The sequence below is a fragment of the Rhinopithecus bieti genome, unplaced genomic scaffold (assembly GCF_001698545.2).
Source record: "Rhinopithecus bieti isolate Rb0 unplaced genomic scaffold, ASM169854v2 scaffold_29254, whole genome shotgun sequence".
NCBI classification, from domain to species: Eukaryota; Metazoa; Chordata; class Mammalia; order Primates; family Cercopithecidae; genus Rhinopithecus; species Rhinopithecus bieti.
In genome coordinates, this window is record NW_016813033.1 from 217,344 (window position 1) to 234,822 (window position 17,479).

General features: G+C 41.7%; 1 protein-coding gene across 1 annotated transcript in view; it reads left to right on the top strand.

Annotated features, from left to right (window-relative positions):
* The window catches only part of GALNTL6 (polypeptide N-acetylgalactosaminyltransferase like 6), a 237,746-nt gene that overhangs the window by 205,782 nt on the left and 14,485 nt on the right, over positions 1-17,479 (top strand). The window contains exon 7 of the mRNA XM_017847605.1: positions 11,735-11,884. Within this exon, the coding sequence (XP_017703094.1) occupies positions 11,735-11,884 (150 nt within the window). The remainder of the gene's footprint in view (positions 1-11,734; positions 11,885-17,479) is intronic.

A 17,479-nucleotide genomic window follows, 5' to 3' on the forward strand; every position in this document is an offset into this window, starting at 1 on the left:
ACCCCACTACCCTTGCCAGCCTCTGGTAACCATCCTTCTGCTATCATCTCCACGGTTTCAATTGTTTTGATTTTTAGATCCCACAAATAAGTGAAAATATGCAATGTTTGTCTTTCCATACCTGGCTTATTTCACTTAACATAATGACCTCCAGTTCCATCCATGTTGTTGCAAATGATAGGATCTCATTCTTCTTTATGGCTGAATAGTACTCCATTATGTATGTTTCCATACATACATGGTGGCTTTAGGTCCTTTTAAGAAATGTACTCCACATTTTCTTTATTCATTCATCTACTGATGGACACTTAGGTTGCTTCCAAATTTTGGCCATTGTGAACAGTGCTGCATCAAACATGGGAGTGTAGGTGTCTCCTTGATATACTGATTTCCTTTCTTTTGGGTATATACCCAGCAGTGGTATTGCTGGATCACATGGTAGCTCACTTTTTAGTGTTTTTTTTTTTTTTTTTTTTTTTTTTTTGGACGGAGTCTCGCTCTGTCGCCAGACTGGAGTACAGTGGCACAATCTTGGCTCACTGCAACCTCCGACTCCCTGGTTCAAACGATTCTCCTGCCTTAGCCTCCCAAGTAGCTAGGATTACAAGCATGTGCCACCATGCCCAGCTAATTTTTTTTTTTTTTTTTTTTTAGTAGAGACAGGGTTTCACCATGTTGGGCAGGATGGTCTCGATCTCCTGACCTCATGATCTGCCCACCTGAGCCTCCCAAAGTACTGGGATTACAGGCGTGAGCCACCACGCCCAGCCAATTTTTAGTTTTTGAGGAACCTCCAAACTGTTCTCCATAGTAGCTGTCCTTATATTCCCACCAACAATGTATAAGGTTTCCCATTTCTTCGTATCCTCAACAGCATTTATCATTGCCTATGTTTTGGATATAAGTCATTTCAACTGGGGTAAGATGATATCTCATTGTAATTTTGATTTGCATTTCTCTGATGATCAATGATGTTGAGTACCTTTTCATATGCCAGTTTGCCATTTGTGTGTCTTCCTTTGAGAAATATCTATTAAAATCTTTTACCCATTTTTTAATTAGATTATTAGATTTTTTACATAGAGTTGTTTGAGATCCTTATATGTTACAGTTATTAATCCCTTGTCAGATGGGTAGTTTGTAAATATTTTCTCCCATTCTGTGGGTTGTCTCTTCACTTTGTTGATTGTTTCCTTTGCTGTGCAGAAGCTTTTTAGTTTGATGTAATCCAATTTGTCTATTTTTGCTTTGGTTGCCTGTGCTTGCGGGGTATTACTCAAGAAATTTTGCCCAGACCAATGTCCTGGAGAGTTTCCTCAATGTTTTCTTGTAGTATTTGTATAGTTTGAGGTCTTATATTTAAGTCTTTAATCCATTTTAGTTTGATTTTTGTACATGACAAGATATAGGGTCTAGTTTCCTTCTTCTGCACGTGGACATCCAGTTTTCCCAGCACCGTTTGTTAAAGAGACTGTCTTCTCCCCAGTGTACGTTCTTGGTACCTGTGTCGAAATGAGTTCACTGTAGGTGTGTGGATTTGTTTTTGGGTCTCTGTTCTGTTCTATGTAAGACTGAATTGCTTTTAATCAAAAAACCTTTCATCGCAACTCAGTTTAAGTGAGGTGTGATTTCTAACCTGCTCAGAAATTTGAAAGTCCTTGCAAGCAGCTTCCCTGATACTGTGTCACCTGTGGAAGAGGAAAGATAGTGGGCAAAATTGTCTTTGCTCTCTTTCAGTGCTTTCGTTTTTTGTATTTTAGAGATGGGGTCTTGCTCTGTCACCCAGGCTGGAATGCAGTCATGTGATCAAAGTTCACTGCAGCCTCAAACTCCTGGGCTCAAGTGATCCTCCTGCCTCAGCAGGCTGAGTAACTTGGACCATAGGTGCATACCACTAAGCTCACCTAACCCTTTTCACTGTTTTAATTTTAAATTAAGAAATATTTCAATAGAAAGCTATAGAAAATATCATAGCCAATATTTATGTATTCATCACACTCACCTCTTATGAAAAGCAAAAAAAGTAAGCAAGCAGTTCCCAGGAAGGCATTATTGCCTCCTATAGCTAGATTCCTCTGGTGTCCATCTTGTACATTAAACAAGAAAAGATCCACCATGCCCAGCACAGGACATTAAAGAGTTGTCCGGATGTTCTGAGATTCACCTCCCTCGCCCCACCTCACTGCCCCTCCCTGCCCCACCCCTACCACGCATTACAATGCAGAGTATCATGATGCAAGGAAAACAGCCACAGACAAAGTCCACAGTGCAGTCCAGAGTCTTTCAGTCCATCAACAGTGCCTCTCCTCTAACCACTGATCCGATCTTTGAACCCTCTCCCCACAGCCTCGTGGTATTCTAGAAGAACTGTGGGCCTTGTAGCCAGGCCAGCCTGGATTTTAGTTTAAACCATGTGGCCTTGTGAAATTGTGAAATCTTTCTATGCCATAGTTCTTCCATCTTGGACAGAGTGGTCAGAAGAATAAATCTTGCAGCAGCATCTTGCACATGCAGCAGGTGCAGAGTAATAGGCTCTCCCTCCTGCCTTCCTTCTCTCAAACACCCACACATCCCTTTATGCTAATACCAGGTTAGAAAACTCTCTCAGGTCCAAGGCAGCTGGGACTTTGGCTTCATTTATCTGTTCCCAGCATACTCAGTAAATACTAGTTATTATTCACTCAAATGTACCCTGCACGGCTGGGCACAGTGACTCACACCTGTAATCCCAGCATTTTGGGAGGCCGAGGAGGGTGGCTCACTTGAGGTCAGGAGTTCAAGACCAGCCTGGCTAACACATTGAAACCCCTTCTCTACTAAGAATACAAAAATCAGCCAGGCGTGGTGGCTGATTTTACACATATTTATATATACACACACACACACACACACATATATATATATATATACACACACACACACACACCCAGATGGGTTTATAAAAGGCTCTGTGGCTCCAGGATTTATTGATAGGAATCAAATATCAGCGAAAAGTTATTTTCCTCCTCCTTCTTCTGTCTGTTTCTCTAAGCACTATGGGGATGTTACGGGGGACCTGAGGAATAGTGTTGGACTGTTAACTCCAACAAGCAATTTTGACTTCAGCTGGGAGCAAGAGAGAAGGCTTTATAAGCTATCAGTAAAGCTGGCATCTACAGTGGAAAAGGAATTTTTAAAAAAGAAAAAGGAGCAAGCCACAGGAAAAGCTTCATTTCTTGGGCTAAATTCCTCTCTACCATCTCTATTCAGCCCAACCAAGAAACACACGTGGCCAGCTGGTGGATATAAAGCAGGCCTAAATGCCTGAAATGGGCTTAGTATTTCTATCCAGTAATGCTCTGGAATGAAATCTGCTCTGGCCTGCAGATTTTATTTGACAGCTGAACATGGATATAAACAAAGGCAACGATATTGCATACACTTTAAAAATTGCTGGTTCATTCCCCAGACCCCTACATCCCCAACTCCCCACCTCCCGCCCCCAGGCTAAACTGCAAAAATCTATGGCCTGTAATTCAAGAAATGGTCACCAGAGAGCAGCACTAGACAAGCAGAAAACTACCAGAAAGACCAGTTAATACAGCTCTTTAAAAAGATTTCCTGTCTCTAGAGATCCTAAAAATGAAGCTACAGTAGAATTAAATAAGGTTGATAAGTGGTGGAAAATGCATCATATTTGAAATATTGCCATATATTGACTTAGAGGTTAAAACATTACAAGCTGTTTCATTCGCCAGTAATTAACTGCAAGCTTTATTCAATACTCACTCAGTGCTCAATGACTTATAAGAATTAGGAATCACTCTTCTACATTTAGATTAAAATTCCTGCATGAGGAAGGCATATCAGAACATGACAATTGTGGGTTTTCTTTTTAATTCAAAAGCATTCAAAGAATACAAAAGGAGACTTTAATTAGAGTTGAAATAATCCCCTTTTTCCAAAAAGAAAAAAAAAAAAGTGGCAAAAATAAAAAAATGAATACACAAAATTGTTACATGGGAAATAAAAAAGAGTCCATTGAAGGACGTGTATAAGAAAATGCCTTCTGCTACAGAACACTGGCGGTGACTAATGTGGTTTCTGTGAAGGAAGCAAATGTATGATTCATTTTGCCAGGGCAATCTGCATAGCTGTTTGATATCATGGTAGCATTATGCTTCCTTTAGGGATCAAGAAAGAAAAACAAAAATAGATCCTAATAAGACTGTAAGGTCTGGAAAGAATACTCCCCAGCTCCCACTGAGTCCAAGGGAGAGGAGTGGTGAGGAGGAGGAACCTCCTTGACCTAGTTTGGCTGTTCCCACTCTGCAGACCCAGCAGCAGGCTCTGATGTACTGCTGGGGAGCAAGTGTTGCAGCCAAGCTTTCATCCTCCCTAGGAAGCAAACACAGGCTGCCTTTCCAGGGCCTAGGGGAAGGTTCACAAAGACAGAAGCAAGATAATGTGTGCATCCAGGGGACAGATTATTTTCCTTTCTTTTTTCCCTCCTTGGGAAAAAAGAGTCTCATTATCAAGACAGAGCATACTGATGGGGGCAAACTGCAAGGAGGAACATGCTGTATCTCAGGTTTCTGCAAACCTCATAACAATGAAATAGAACATCACAATCCAGACAGAGAAAAATATTTTCTGTTTTCTCAGGTCAGGTAGCAAGAGCAAGAGATAATAAGTGTATTTGCAGTACCAAATCCAGTGACCGTATTCATGCAATACAAACAGACCCAGGCAACCTGATACATACCACATTAATATTAAAGCAAAGAAATAAGAGTTAACATTGTGATATGGTTTGGCTGTGTCCCCAAATCTCATTTTGAATTGTAGTCCCCATAATCCCCACATGTCATGGGAGGGACCCGGTGGGAGGTAATTTGATCATGGGGGCAGTTACCCTCATGTTGTTCCCCTGATAGTGACTGAGTTCTCATAAGATCTGGTGGTTCTACCAGACACTTTTTCCCCTTTTGTTTGACACTGCTCCTTGATGCCACCATGTGAAGATGGATGTGTTTGCTTCCCCTTCTGCCATGATTGTAAGTTTCCTGAGGCCTCACCAGCCAGCTGAACTGTGAATCAATTAAACATCTCTCCTTTATAATTTACCCATTCTCAGGTATGTCTTTATCAGCAGCATGAGAACAGACTAATACAGTAAATTGACAACTGGTAGAGTAGGGTGCTTCTATAAGGATACCCGAAAATGTGGCAGCAACTTTGGAACTGGGCAACAGACAGAAGTTGGAACAGCTTGGAGGGCTCAGAAGAAGAAAGGAAAATGTGAGAAAGTTTGAAACTTGCTAGAGATTTGGAGGGCTCAGAAGACAGGAAAATGCAGGAAAGTTTGGAACTTCCTAGAGACTTGTTGAATTACTTTGACCAAAATGCTGGTAATGATAAGGACAATGAAGTCCAGGCTGAGGTGGTCTCAGATGATGATGAACTTGTTGGGAACTGGGGTAAAAGTTACTCTTGTTATGCAAAGAGACTGGTGGCATTTTGCCCCTGCCCTAGAGATCTGTGAGACTTTGAACTTGAGAGTGATGATTTAGGGTATGTGGCAGAAGAAATCTCTAAGTGGCAAAACATTCCGGAGGAAGCAGAGCATAAAAGTTTGGAAAATTTGCAGCCTAACGATGAGATAGAAAAAAAAAAATTCTGGAGAGAAATTCCAGCCTGGGGCAGAAATTTGCATAGTTAATGAGGAGCCAAATGTTAATTACCAAGACAATAGGGAAAATGTCTCCAGAGCAAATCAGAGACCTTCACAGCAGCCCCTCCCATCACAGGCCCAGAGGTCTAGGAGTCAAAAATGGTTTCTTGGGCGAGGCCCAGGTTTCCCCTGCTCTGTGTGGCCTCAGGACATGGTGCCCTGTGTCGCAGTTGCTTCAGTTCCAGCATGGCTAAAAGAGGCCAAGGTACAGCTCAGGCCATTGATTCAGAGGGTGCAAGCCCCAAGCCTTGGCAGCTCCCATGTGGTGTTGGGCCTGTGGGTGCACAGAAGTCAAAAATTAGGCTGGGCGCAGTGGCTCACACCTGTAATCCTAGCACTTTGGGAGGCTGATGCTAGTGGATCACAAGGTCAGGAGATCAAGACCATCCTGGCTAACATGGTGAAACCCCGTCTCTACTAAAAACACAAAAAAATTAGCCGGGCATGATGGTGGGCATCTGTAGTCCCAGCTACTTGGGAGGCTGAGGCAGGAAAATAGTGTGAACCTGGGAGGCAGAGCTTGCAGTGAGCCAAGATCACGCCACTGCACTCCAGCCTGGGCGACAGAATGAGACTCCATCTCAAAAATAAATAAATAAAAAATGAAAATAAAAATAATTAAGGTTGGGGAACCTCCACCTAGATTTCAGAGGATGTATAGAAACACCTGGCTGTCCAGGCAGAGGTGTGCTGTAGTAGTGGGATCCTCACGGAGAACCTCTGCTAGGGCAGTGCAGAAAGGAAATGTGGGGTTGGAGCCCCTACACAGAGTCCCCACTGGGGCACTACCTATTGGATCTGTGAGAAGAGAGCCACCATCCTCCAGACCCCAGTATGGTAGACCCACTGACAGCATGAACCATGCACCTGGAAAAGCCACAGACACTCAATGCCAGCCTGTGAGAGCAGTTGGGAGGGGGCTGTAACCTGTAAAGCCACAGGGGCAGAGCTGTCCAAGGCCATGGAAGCCCACCTCTTGCATCAGTGTAACCTGGTTATGAAACATGGAGTCAAAGGAGATCATTTTGGAACTTTAAGGTTTAATGACTGCCCCACTGGATTTTGGACTTGCACGGGGCCTTTAGTCCCTTTGTTTTGGCCAATTTCTCCCATATGTAATGGCTCTATTTACCCAATGCCTGTACCCACATTATATCTAGGAAGTAACCAACTTGCATTTGATTTTGTAGGCTCATAGGCAGAAGGTACTTGCCTTGTCTCAGATGAGACTTTGGACTTAGACTTCTGAGTTAATGTTGGAATGAGTTAAGACTTTGGGGGACTAATGGAAGGGCATGATTGTGTTTTGAAATGTGAGGACATGAGATTTGGGAGGAGCCAGGGCAGAATGATACAGTTTGGCTGTGTCCCCACCCAAATCTAATCTTGAATTGTAGTTCCCACAATCCCCATATGTTGTGGGAGGGACCCAGTGGGAGGTAATTTGATCATGGGGGTGGTTACCCTCATGTTGTTCTCATGATAGTGAGTTCTCACGAGAGCTGATGGCTTTATAAGGGGCTTTTCCCCCTTTTGCTTGGCACTGCTCCTTGCTGCCACCACATGAAGGAGGACGTGTTTGCTTTATCTTCTACCATGATTGTAAGTTTCCTGAAGCCTCCCCAGTCATGCTGAATTGTGAGTCAATTAAACCTCTTTTTTTAATAAATTACCCAGGCTTGGGTATGTGTTTATTAGCAGCGTGAGAATGGATGAATATACATTGTAAATCTATGTTTTAAAGGATCATTCAAAAGAAGAAAGTGGAGAAATTAAGATCAACTTACTCTAACACTGAGGAATTTAAGGTTGAAAAGAAATCAAGGGTTATTGTACAGGAAATCTGAACAAAATCTAAATTCTTTTGTCAATAAGAGCAGGCCAAGGGTGAAGACAAACTATAAATGTCACAATAACATTACTTAAAGCAAACAATGAATATGATTCAATGAATATAATTTCATAATGTCTATTTGTTTCTGCTTTGACAAGACTGCAGACAGGAAAATGTGCCAATGAAAAGGCTCAATGCCTGATTGGTTTGACATGGCCACTGAGATACGATCAATGGCAATAAGAAGTATTTCAAAGACCTAAGAGAGAAGAAAATTAGCTAATTGTAGGTGCAGAAGAATAAAGTAATTGATACAATCTGAAGATGTACCACCTTGGATGCAGGAAAGTAATCAACAGGTAATAATAATAATACATAAAACACTGTGAAAATGACAGGCTAACCATCAGGCTACAAATCTAAGCAGGATCATGGCACTACAATACCCGGAAACAAGAAACAGAAGTCACCTAAGGATGCCCTCAGATATAGTTGTGACAATAGGTGAATAAAGTTGTCCAACAGACAGATTTACCTGTGTTTGCTATAACACAGGTATTCTTTTGGACCTAACTGATGCATTTAGTAAAAAGTATGAAAAGATCATCTACCAAAGAAGGGGGGACTCTTAAGGTGTGACAGAAGCAAGACACTCATTCTCTGCAGGCCTGGTTTTCCCCAACTGACTCATGAGGGACTGTACTAGGTAGTGATTACATTACCTTTCAGCTCTGGCCTTCTGGGTGTATAAAAACCAAAGACAGAGAGATGGAGACAGAGAGGGAAATAAACCAATCGAGACCACTTGTTTCTGCATTGGTTGGACTGCCTATAGTACAAGGGAAATGTGCTATTTAAATAAAATAAAGATTTAATCAAAGCCAATGGCAAGTTTGTTGGCCAGGAAATTTCTATTAATTTCTATTCCAATAATAGGTAACTGAATCCAGAGTCATCAAAGATGAAAATTCAAAATATAAGCATTATCACTGTTATTGTTGTAATTAAACAGCACAAACTCATTTGAGAGACTAAAAAGACATTCATTTATATTGATAGTTATCTCAACATATAATAACAGATAATTGTGGGATTTATTTATTCAATAGAAATTTTGTTGAGGATGTATTGTGTGTCATAAATTGTTCTAGGTGCTCTAAACACAAAGGTAAAAATGCTCCAAGCCCTGCAACCAAGGATCTCACTGTCTAGGGAGGGATAGAGAAACATAAATGGACAATCATGATGAAATAGGTAAGGGATGGGAAGGAGTAAGCAGTTCAAAGAGGATGATGGCTTCTTGGATGAGTGAACACCTGAACTGAATCTTAAATGACAGATGATCATTACCTAGGTTGACTAGTGAATGTCCCCTTTCCAACCAGAGGGATTTACATGAACACAGCACAGAAGGAAATACACAGCCTGGTTTGTGTGAGGAACTACAAATGTTTTAGCATTGCTGGAACATAAACTTGAAGGAAAGGAATGTAGGTGGAAAGAACAGCAAAGGCCAGATTGTGGAGAGTTCCTAAGATGTTAAGAGTTTGAACTTTATTCTCTAGGGGTTATGTGAAAAGGCTGTGAGAGTTTAAATTGAGAGGAAACAAGGTCACATAGGCCTTGCCAACAGACTTCCCTGGAGGCTGAGGAAGGCAGATGTGTGATAACCAAAAAAGGCAGGTGAGAAAGAAGCCAGTTTGGAGATCATTACAAGAGCTATTGAGAGCAATGGTTGTGGGCATAGAAGGGAATGAACAAATTCCAGAAATGTTTATAAGACAAAAGTGGTAAGACTTGGTCATTGATTAGATGAAGATGGTAAGGGAGACAAAGGAGTTAAAGACTCCAAGGTTGATAAGGTGCATGACATGACCACCAACTAAACCAAAATAAAGGAGCAGGAACAGGGCAGAAGAGAAGAAAATCAATTGCATTTAGAATACGCTGGATCTGAGATGTCCATGGGACATGCAGCTGGGAAATCCTGCAAGTAACTGGACATAAGATGGATGACGAGTGACCGACATACTGGTGAGAGTTGAACTGAGAGTATAAAAGACCAACGAGGGGAGGTGCAAGGACAGGGTCCAAGAGAGAACCCTGAGCAACACCTGCAGTGAAGAGGTGCATGAAAGAGAGGGTGGCGAGAGAGTTATAAGATAACAGAGGTGCATAGGACTTCAAAATCCAGGAGAGCAGTGAGTTCTGAATAGAAGAGAGTGATCAAAATCTGAATAGACACTTCCTTGAGAAGTCATTCTTCTGTGCAGGATTTAAAAGAATCTAAAATGTCTCAGTCCACAATCATACTTTAAAAACTCTAGGAAAAAAAGACTACACAATTCCGCTTTATGAATTTATTTCAAATGCCTATTCTAAAAACCCCTTGTTCTTCTGTATGAAATCTTCTCTTTTATCCTGCCTTGCAGGGTAACAGAGTACGCAGTGGCCACGGTTGAGAAGGTCACTGTTCATATGCTTGTTTAGATCATTTCTTGAGACCACTTAACCCAGTTTTTTCCATTTGTCTTTCAGATTCCTCACCACTTAACTATTTTTGTTAGCGATCCCTGGAATTTTGCCAGGTTCTCTACATTTCCTTTCCTAGGTGGAACCTAACAGCTGAAATATACTGAGGGCCTGGTCAGTGCATAGTGTATTATCTGCATACAGCTGAGCATTGTGCTTTCTTTTATATCCACAGGGTTTCCCTGACAGCTCTTTTTTGTTTTGCAATTCACAGTTTGGCTTCACACAGCCAGCCTGCCGTAGTCCTATTGTAAGAATTACATAACCTTGCTGGGATTTTAGAATTGGGAGCAATCACAGGGCTCATATAGTCCATTTTCACACTTACTTAAGGATTTCTCCTACTGTACCTTTCAAATACCCTTATTTGTTGTCCAGTTCAAATAACTCAAGCAAATGCTCTTCCCCTACAGGTGTGATGCTTGTTTGCTTGTTAATACATTGTAAAGCCAACTTAGTGTATCATAAGTCACATTTTTAATATAATAGAATGGGACAGATAGGATTGGAGAGGCTGGACTAGGATATGAACATGTTGGATGGAATATCAGAGTCATTAAACTCAGGAAGGATAAATATCTTTTCATGAAACTTCTGTTTATATTGGAATCGGGAGATTGTGTGTGTGTGTGTGTGTGTGTGTGTGTGTGTGTGTGTGTGAACTGCATTTCTTACGGTGAGTTACAGTCTAAAACTTTCTACATTGCTCTGCAGAATTACTCTTACCAACCCTAGGGAAATTATTTGGCCCATTCTTCACTTCATCAAGCTTAGCTTTCCTTTACGTTAGGTTGTTCAAGGTGCTAGCATCAATTCAGCTCATCTCTACTCCTTGTCTCTTTAGCTAATCTGCAAATTTGGGCAAACTGTGTAGGATTTGTTCCAGTAACACTTTAGCTAAATAAAGACTGTAGGGTGTTATTAAAGACTTTCTGGCCAGGCACAGTGGCTCACGCCTATAATCCCAGCATTTTGGGAGGCTGAGGCGGGCAGATCACCTGAGGTCGGGAGTTTGAGACTAGCCTGGCCAACATGGTGAAACCCTGTTTCTACTAAAAATACAAAAATTTGCCGGGCATGGTGGTGGGTGCCTGTAATCCCAGCTACTTGGGAGGCTGAGGCAGGAGAATCGCTTGAACCTGGGAGGCAAGGTGAAGGCTGCAGTGAGCCAAGATCACACCACTGCACTCCAGCTTGGGAGACAGGGTGAGTCTCCAATACTCAAAACAAATAAACAAACAAACAAAAAAAGACTTTATTTCTCTCTCTCCACCCCCCTCCTCCTTCTCCCCTCTCTCTTTTCTCCCTCTCCCCTCTTTCCTCCCTCTGTCCTCTTACTCCTTCTCCTTCAATCTCCTTCTTCCATGTGCCTCCCTGCATCTCTTTTTCCAACACCCTCGGTATTTTCTCAGGTACCTGATTGGAAACTCTTCATTTGTGTTTTTTGGCAACCTGGACCAAAGTGCAGCTGTTACTGCTACAGCACTTTATGACACGTACCTTTTCCAACACCTCTATTAGGCTGAGACTTAGCTCTTTTTAGCAGATCACAAAGCGGGAGTTCTACATTGCTAAAAGACATACCTCCCCGTGCCCTTGCATCTTCTCTCCAAATCAAACTCACTGCAGCTTTTCTGCTACTGTTGCTTTGCTAGCTTTTTACCTTTGGATGGAGAGAAGATATTCGACCTGGTGAGCCACTGCATACCCGGAAATTCTGCTTTGATGCGATCTCACACAACAGCCCCGTGACACTCTATGACTGTCATGGTATGAAGGGGAACCAGCTCTGGGGATACCGGAAGGTAAGAGTCAGTCCACTGTGGTCATTCTCAAATTGCTGTGTTTTGAGTTATTCTTACTCAAAGTTTTCTTTGAAAATAGACTGTTTTAGGCCCGGCACAGTCACTCACACCTGTAATCTTAGCACTCTGGGAGGTGGAGGTGGGCAGACCACCTGAGGCTGGAGTTCGAGACCAGCCTGACCAACATGGTGAAACCCCATCTCTACTAAAAATTTTTTAAAAAGTCAGGCATAGTGGTGGGTGCCTGTAATCCCAGCTACTCAGGAGGCTGAGGAAGGAAAATCACTTGAGCATGGGAGGGGGAGATTGCAGTGAGCCAAGATTGTGCCACCACATTCCAGCGTGGGTGACAGAGCAAGACTCTGTCAAGAAAAAGAAAGAAAGAAAAGAAAAGAAAAGAAAAGGAAAGAAAGAAAGAAAGAAAGAAAGAAAGAAAGAAAGAAAGAAAGAGAGAGAGAAAGAAAAAGAAAGAGAGAAGGAAGGAGGGAAGGAAGGAAGGAAGGAAGGAAGGAAGGAAGGAAGGAAGGAAGGAAGGAAGGAGTTTTGATTTAAAGTTTTACCTAGTCATACATACACACATTTGGCTCACACATCAGGAGATCACCAGCAAGGGTGAAGGGAAAAAGCGAGTGTATAGAAAGGGGCAAGCTTTTAGTTTCTCTTGTTATATGCACAGCCATCACAATCAGTTATGATTGAAAAATGGCTTTGAGCCAGAACAAGGGATGGGTCTAGGTTTAACTCAGAACACTCCCAAAAGGAGGAACCACATATCCAATAAGCAAAACCACACATGCATAATTTTTAACAACACCCATTCACAACACACATACAAACAGATTATAGCATCCATTCATTTATTATGTATCTCAGGCTCACTTGCTTGGGACCTGTATGGGTTAAGACAATGATGTTTACACAAATATTTATACATCTATGTAGATATAATTGCTGCAATCCTTATATACAAAGTGACCCATTTACATTTTCACCAAAATCCTGCCCAAATGTAGCAAAGAAGAATTTATTTGGGGAATTTAAAAGTTTCAAAAAATTATAAAGTTAACAGTGAATGGTAGGAAAAACTCAAAAACATATATAAAGTCAGATTTTATTGAGCTAATAAAATAAAGAGCAACTAAGTTATTGTTTGAAAATATTTTATTGTTTCCTTTTGACAACTTTTAAAATACTATACAAAATTACTTTTCAACTTCTTTGCTTTTGGGGATAGAACTTGGCTGTCAATTAGCAATTACTCCACAAGCTCCATTCTGCCCCCTCAAATCCATGGACCTGCTGGGGCCTTCTCAGCCAGGGCGAAGGTGCCTTCTCTTTGCTTTTTCACACTCTGAGGCCAGCGTTGCCTCAGGCTATAAGGAAAATGGAATATCCCCTACTTTATTCATGAACTTGGCCATCCTGTGGCTGAGGCAAGGTCATTGTCCCCCCAGATTATAGAAAGCTAAAGGAAAATAGTGGAGAGTCAGTGTGGGGAGAGGGAGGACTGGTTATGTTACTTGTTCCCTTACTTAATAAGCATTCTGGTTTCCACCTCTTAGAGATGAGCTCCTAAACTATACTCACCCAAAGGTGGACTTGTTTATATAAGTTTATTCTGCATCCCACCCCCACCCAAACACCTGGCAGGTTGTGGCTGTGTCCAGCAAAATTACAAAACATCAGTTGAGCCGGGCGCAGTAGCTCACGCCTGTCAATCCCAGCACTTTGGGAGGTGAGGCGGACAGATCACCTGAGGTCCGGAGTTCAAGACAAGTCTGGCCAACATGGTGAAACCCCATCTGGACTAAAAAATACAAAATTGGCTGGGCATGTTGGTGCATGCCTGTAGTTCCAGCTACTCGGGAGGCTGAGGCAGGAGAATTGCCTGATCCTGGGAGGCAGAAGTTGCAGTGAGCCAAGATCACACCATTGCACTGCACTCCAGCCTGGGCAACAAGAGCAAAACTCCATCTCGAAGGAAAAAAAAAAAAAAAAAAAAATTCAGTTGTTATATCCTTCTACAAAACAATCTAGAATGAAAGGAGCTCAGAAGATGGTATCTGATAAAAATGAGGCTGGGGGAATATTACTGCAATAGGAAAACCTCACTGTTTTCTTTATGAAATGTGTAATAAATGATTCATCTTATCAAACTATTTTGCTATTCAACATGATACAGCCTGTGTGTGGTACAATAAAGTAAGGTTTTTTTAATGATTATATTCTGACATCTAAGGAGTTACTTTCTGCGCACATCAATAAAATAGCTGATTTGCCATTTCCTTAGTATGTTGGTGGTCTCTAATGAACAGAACCTTTCTCATTACTGTACATTTATAGCATGACACACCAACCACTCAATAATATGCAATTAAGCCAAGAAAATGCAATTGTTTTTATTAGGGAGCTTACAAAAGCTTACAGATGGATAAGACCAGCTCATACACAGAGCTCCTTGGGAGAAAAAACCAGGCTGCAGTGGTTTCAAGGGGAAACTCTTATGAGCTTTAATACTAAATCTTTCCAGGATCCTCAGGAATTTGTGAAAGGAAACCACTAAATTCAATTGTGCTGTGGCTCTCTTCTCAGCTTTTTGTAGCTGTTGGTCTTGCATGACTTAGCAAAAGGTTACACTCCATGTGTATTTATACAGCAAGCAAGGTATTTATACTTAATCAGGAACATGCAAAGGTTCAAAATGGAAAGTTTCTGAAATATCACATCTCGGTGGATGACTCAGGCCTGTTCAGACACACCTGTTTTAGAAAATTCCTCTTGTTTTTTCCAAGGGCTATGTCTAAGGCATAAAGAGAAAAAGCACAAAGAGGAATCTCTCTGGGGTGCTCCCTTGTCCATTTGGAAGTAGTACTTGGCTCTGGGGGCTTCTGGCAGTTTTGGATGTTTTTGTTTGTTTGTTTGTTTTTTAAGACGAGTTTCATTCTTGTCGCCCAGGCTGGGGTGCAATGGTGTGGTCTCGGTTCACTGCAATCTGCCCTCCCAGGTTCAGGCAATTCTCCTACCTCAGCCTCCCAAGTAGCTGGGACTAGAGGCAAGCACCACTATGCCCAGCTAATTTTGTATTTTTAGTAGAGACAGGGTTTCACCATGTTGACCAGGCTGGTCTCGAACTCCTGACCTCAGGGGATTCACCCACCTTAGCCACCCAAAGTGTTGGGATTACAGGCATGAGCCACCGCACCCGGCCTGGAACGTCCACTTTTTATAAGCATATTCATGAGTCAATCAGAGCCCTCTACTAATTGCCTAAAAGGCTGTATGAGCCATCTCCTAACTTCCTAAAGTCATCATCATCATTATCATCATCATCATTATCTCCAATTTAGGCATCGAGCTGATGCTTACACACATTATCTCAAACCTCATAACCAGTTAGGTACTATTCTGTATGATTTACACAAGAAGAAACTGATACTAGCAGATATGTGGATTCAAACACAGGTCAATCTGGCTTTAAAGTTTCTACTATTTCCTCTGCCATGCTCTTAAGGAATAAGATCAATATTTCCTAGGAGAGTTCCTCAATGCCTTGGATTTAGTGTCACTGATACCAGCCAACCCCTCCCTCCCAGCTACATGGAGATATCTTGGAGAGAGAAGGTGCCCAGAAGCCACCTTGCTTGAGTGGATGAAAGTTGTTTTCGGGCCTTGCTTCCTGGTTTTGGCAACTCTCACTCCACTTTTAGTTATTTTTAGATGTGGCTCTTTGCCACCACAAAAGGAGAAGAGCATTCTTATTCTATGATGCTGGGGCTATGTTCAGTTGCACAGCTGTTTCCTACAGTAACAGGTACCCAGGATTAGGAATCCTGTTCCTGGTTTTCCTTTACCACCAGGGGGACCCCTGTGACAAGAACAGTGAATTGTGGTGGCAACCTCAGTAAAAATATTTGTCCTCACCCAGCACCAAACAGGAAACTGTCTTTCCTCTTCTTCAACCCCCATTGGTCGCTAAGACTTGTCACCCACTTCCCTCCCCAGTCATTGGTCACTAAGACTTGTCACCTGCCCCCCTCAGCCAATATCTCTGAAATCGAACCCCTCTTTACCAACTCTATAGTCAGCCCCTGACTGGTTCAGTCTTCACATCTTACCCCTGGGTTATTGCAATGGCTTCCTACAGGGCTGCCCTCCCTCCTGTCTTTCCCCTTCCCCTTCCCCATCTTCCATCCTGAAGCCAGAGGGAGGTTTCACAATACCTGGTCATGGCATTCCTCTGTATTATGACTTCATTTGATTGAGTAGAAGATAGAGAGCTTTAGCCCCTCAATACTCATCTGGATCCTTCACAACCTGGCCAATATAATAGCTGACCATCAGCCCTTAGAGTTATTCAGGCTTAATACACCCCAATTCATCCTGAAATTGTAAGGGGATCTTGAATAGTTGTTTTGCTTCTATGACTTCCAACTGCTTCACCAATATAATAATGATAACTGAGTGAGATAAACTATGGAAAACTTCTAGCACAGTTTCTGATCATACCATAAGATTTCCATCTGTGTTGGTGACAATGCACTTTTTATATTGATCATCATGGCAAGGTATATCATAATATACCACATCATTAAAGCAATCTCTCCCAAGCAATATTGACAGTTGTTATCCCTTCAAAATTAAGAGCTATCTCCCATGCCCTTTTCCTTTTAAGTAAGCATTTTATTAGATTATAGCATATGTCTTAATTTGGGTTTTGCCATATATACAACCTAAAGTAAGAATTTGAATGCACATGGTTTATTTGGTATATAGCCCCAAAAAATCTTGACAGGGAGTGAGGAAGTGAAACGGAGGAGAGATCGGAGTCAATAAAGGGTGCATTATCAAGCAAGTACCACTGCAGGCAATTAGAACTCAATCCTACTGAAGATCTCTGGAAATGGTATATAGAACACACATCAGGGAGTCAATTTTTTGGTCAGGTTCCTGACCAAAGATTGACTGGAGTGGTGTATAAATACCCCAACTCCCTTGATACCTCTGGCCTGCTGCTCTTACAGACAGAACTATTCTTACAACCAGGGAAAGTCCTTAAGCAGAGAGATGCAGTGACATCTAGGCCAGTATGCACTGAAATGGAAAAGCCTGAAGGGTCATGCTCAGGGTACAGACACTGCCAAGAATCCAGGTGCTCTACATCCTAACCAACACTTGGTATTGTCAGTTTCTTTTTCTTTTTTATTCTGTGATTGTAAAGTGATATGTTTGTTAGCCATTTTGGATATCTTATTTGTGAAGCACCTACTTGAGTCTTTTGCCTGTTTTTTAAACATGGGCTGTCTGGCTTTTTCACACAGATTTTTAGAGATTTTTTCTATATATAAGTACCTCATTGGATATATGCATTGCAATATCTTATTCCAGTTGGTGACTTGTCTTTTTTCTATTTAGTGGAGTGTCTTAATGAAAAGCTATTCTTTATGATTCATGGATTTTGTGTTCTGTTTAGGAAATCCTAGCCTTCATGTAGTCTTCCAAGTTGTCTTTGGAAATATTATTGCTTAATATTCTACATTTCGGTATATAATTCTGAATTCTACATTTTGGTATAAATTATATATATATATATATATA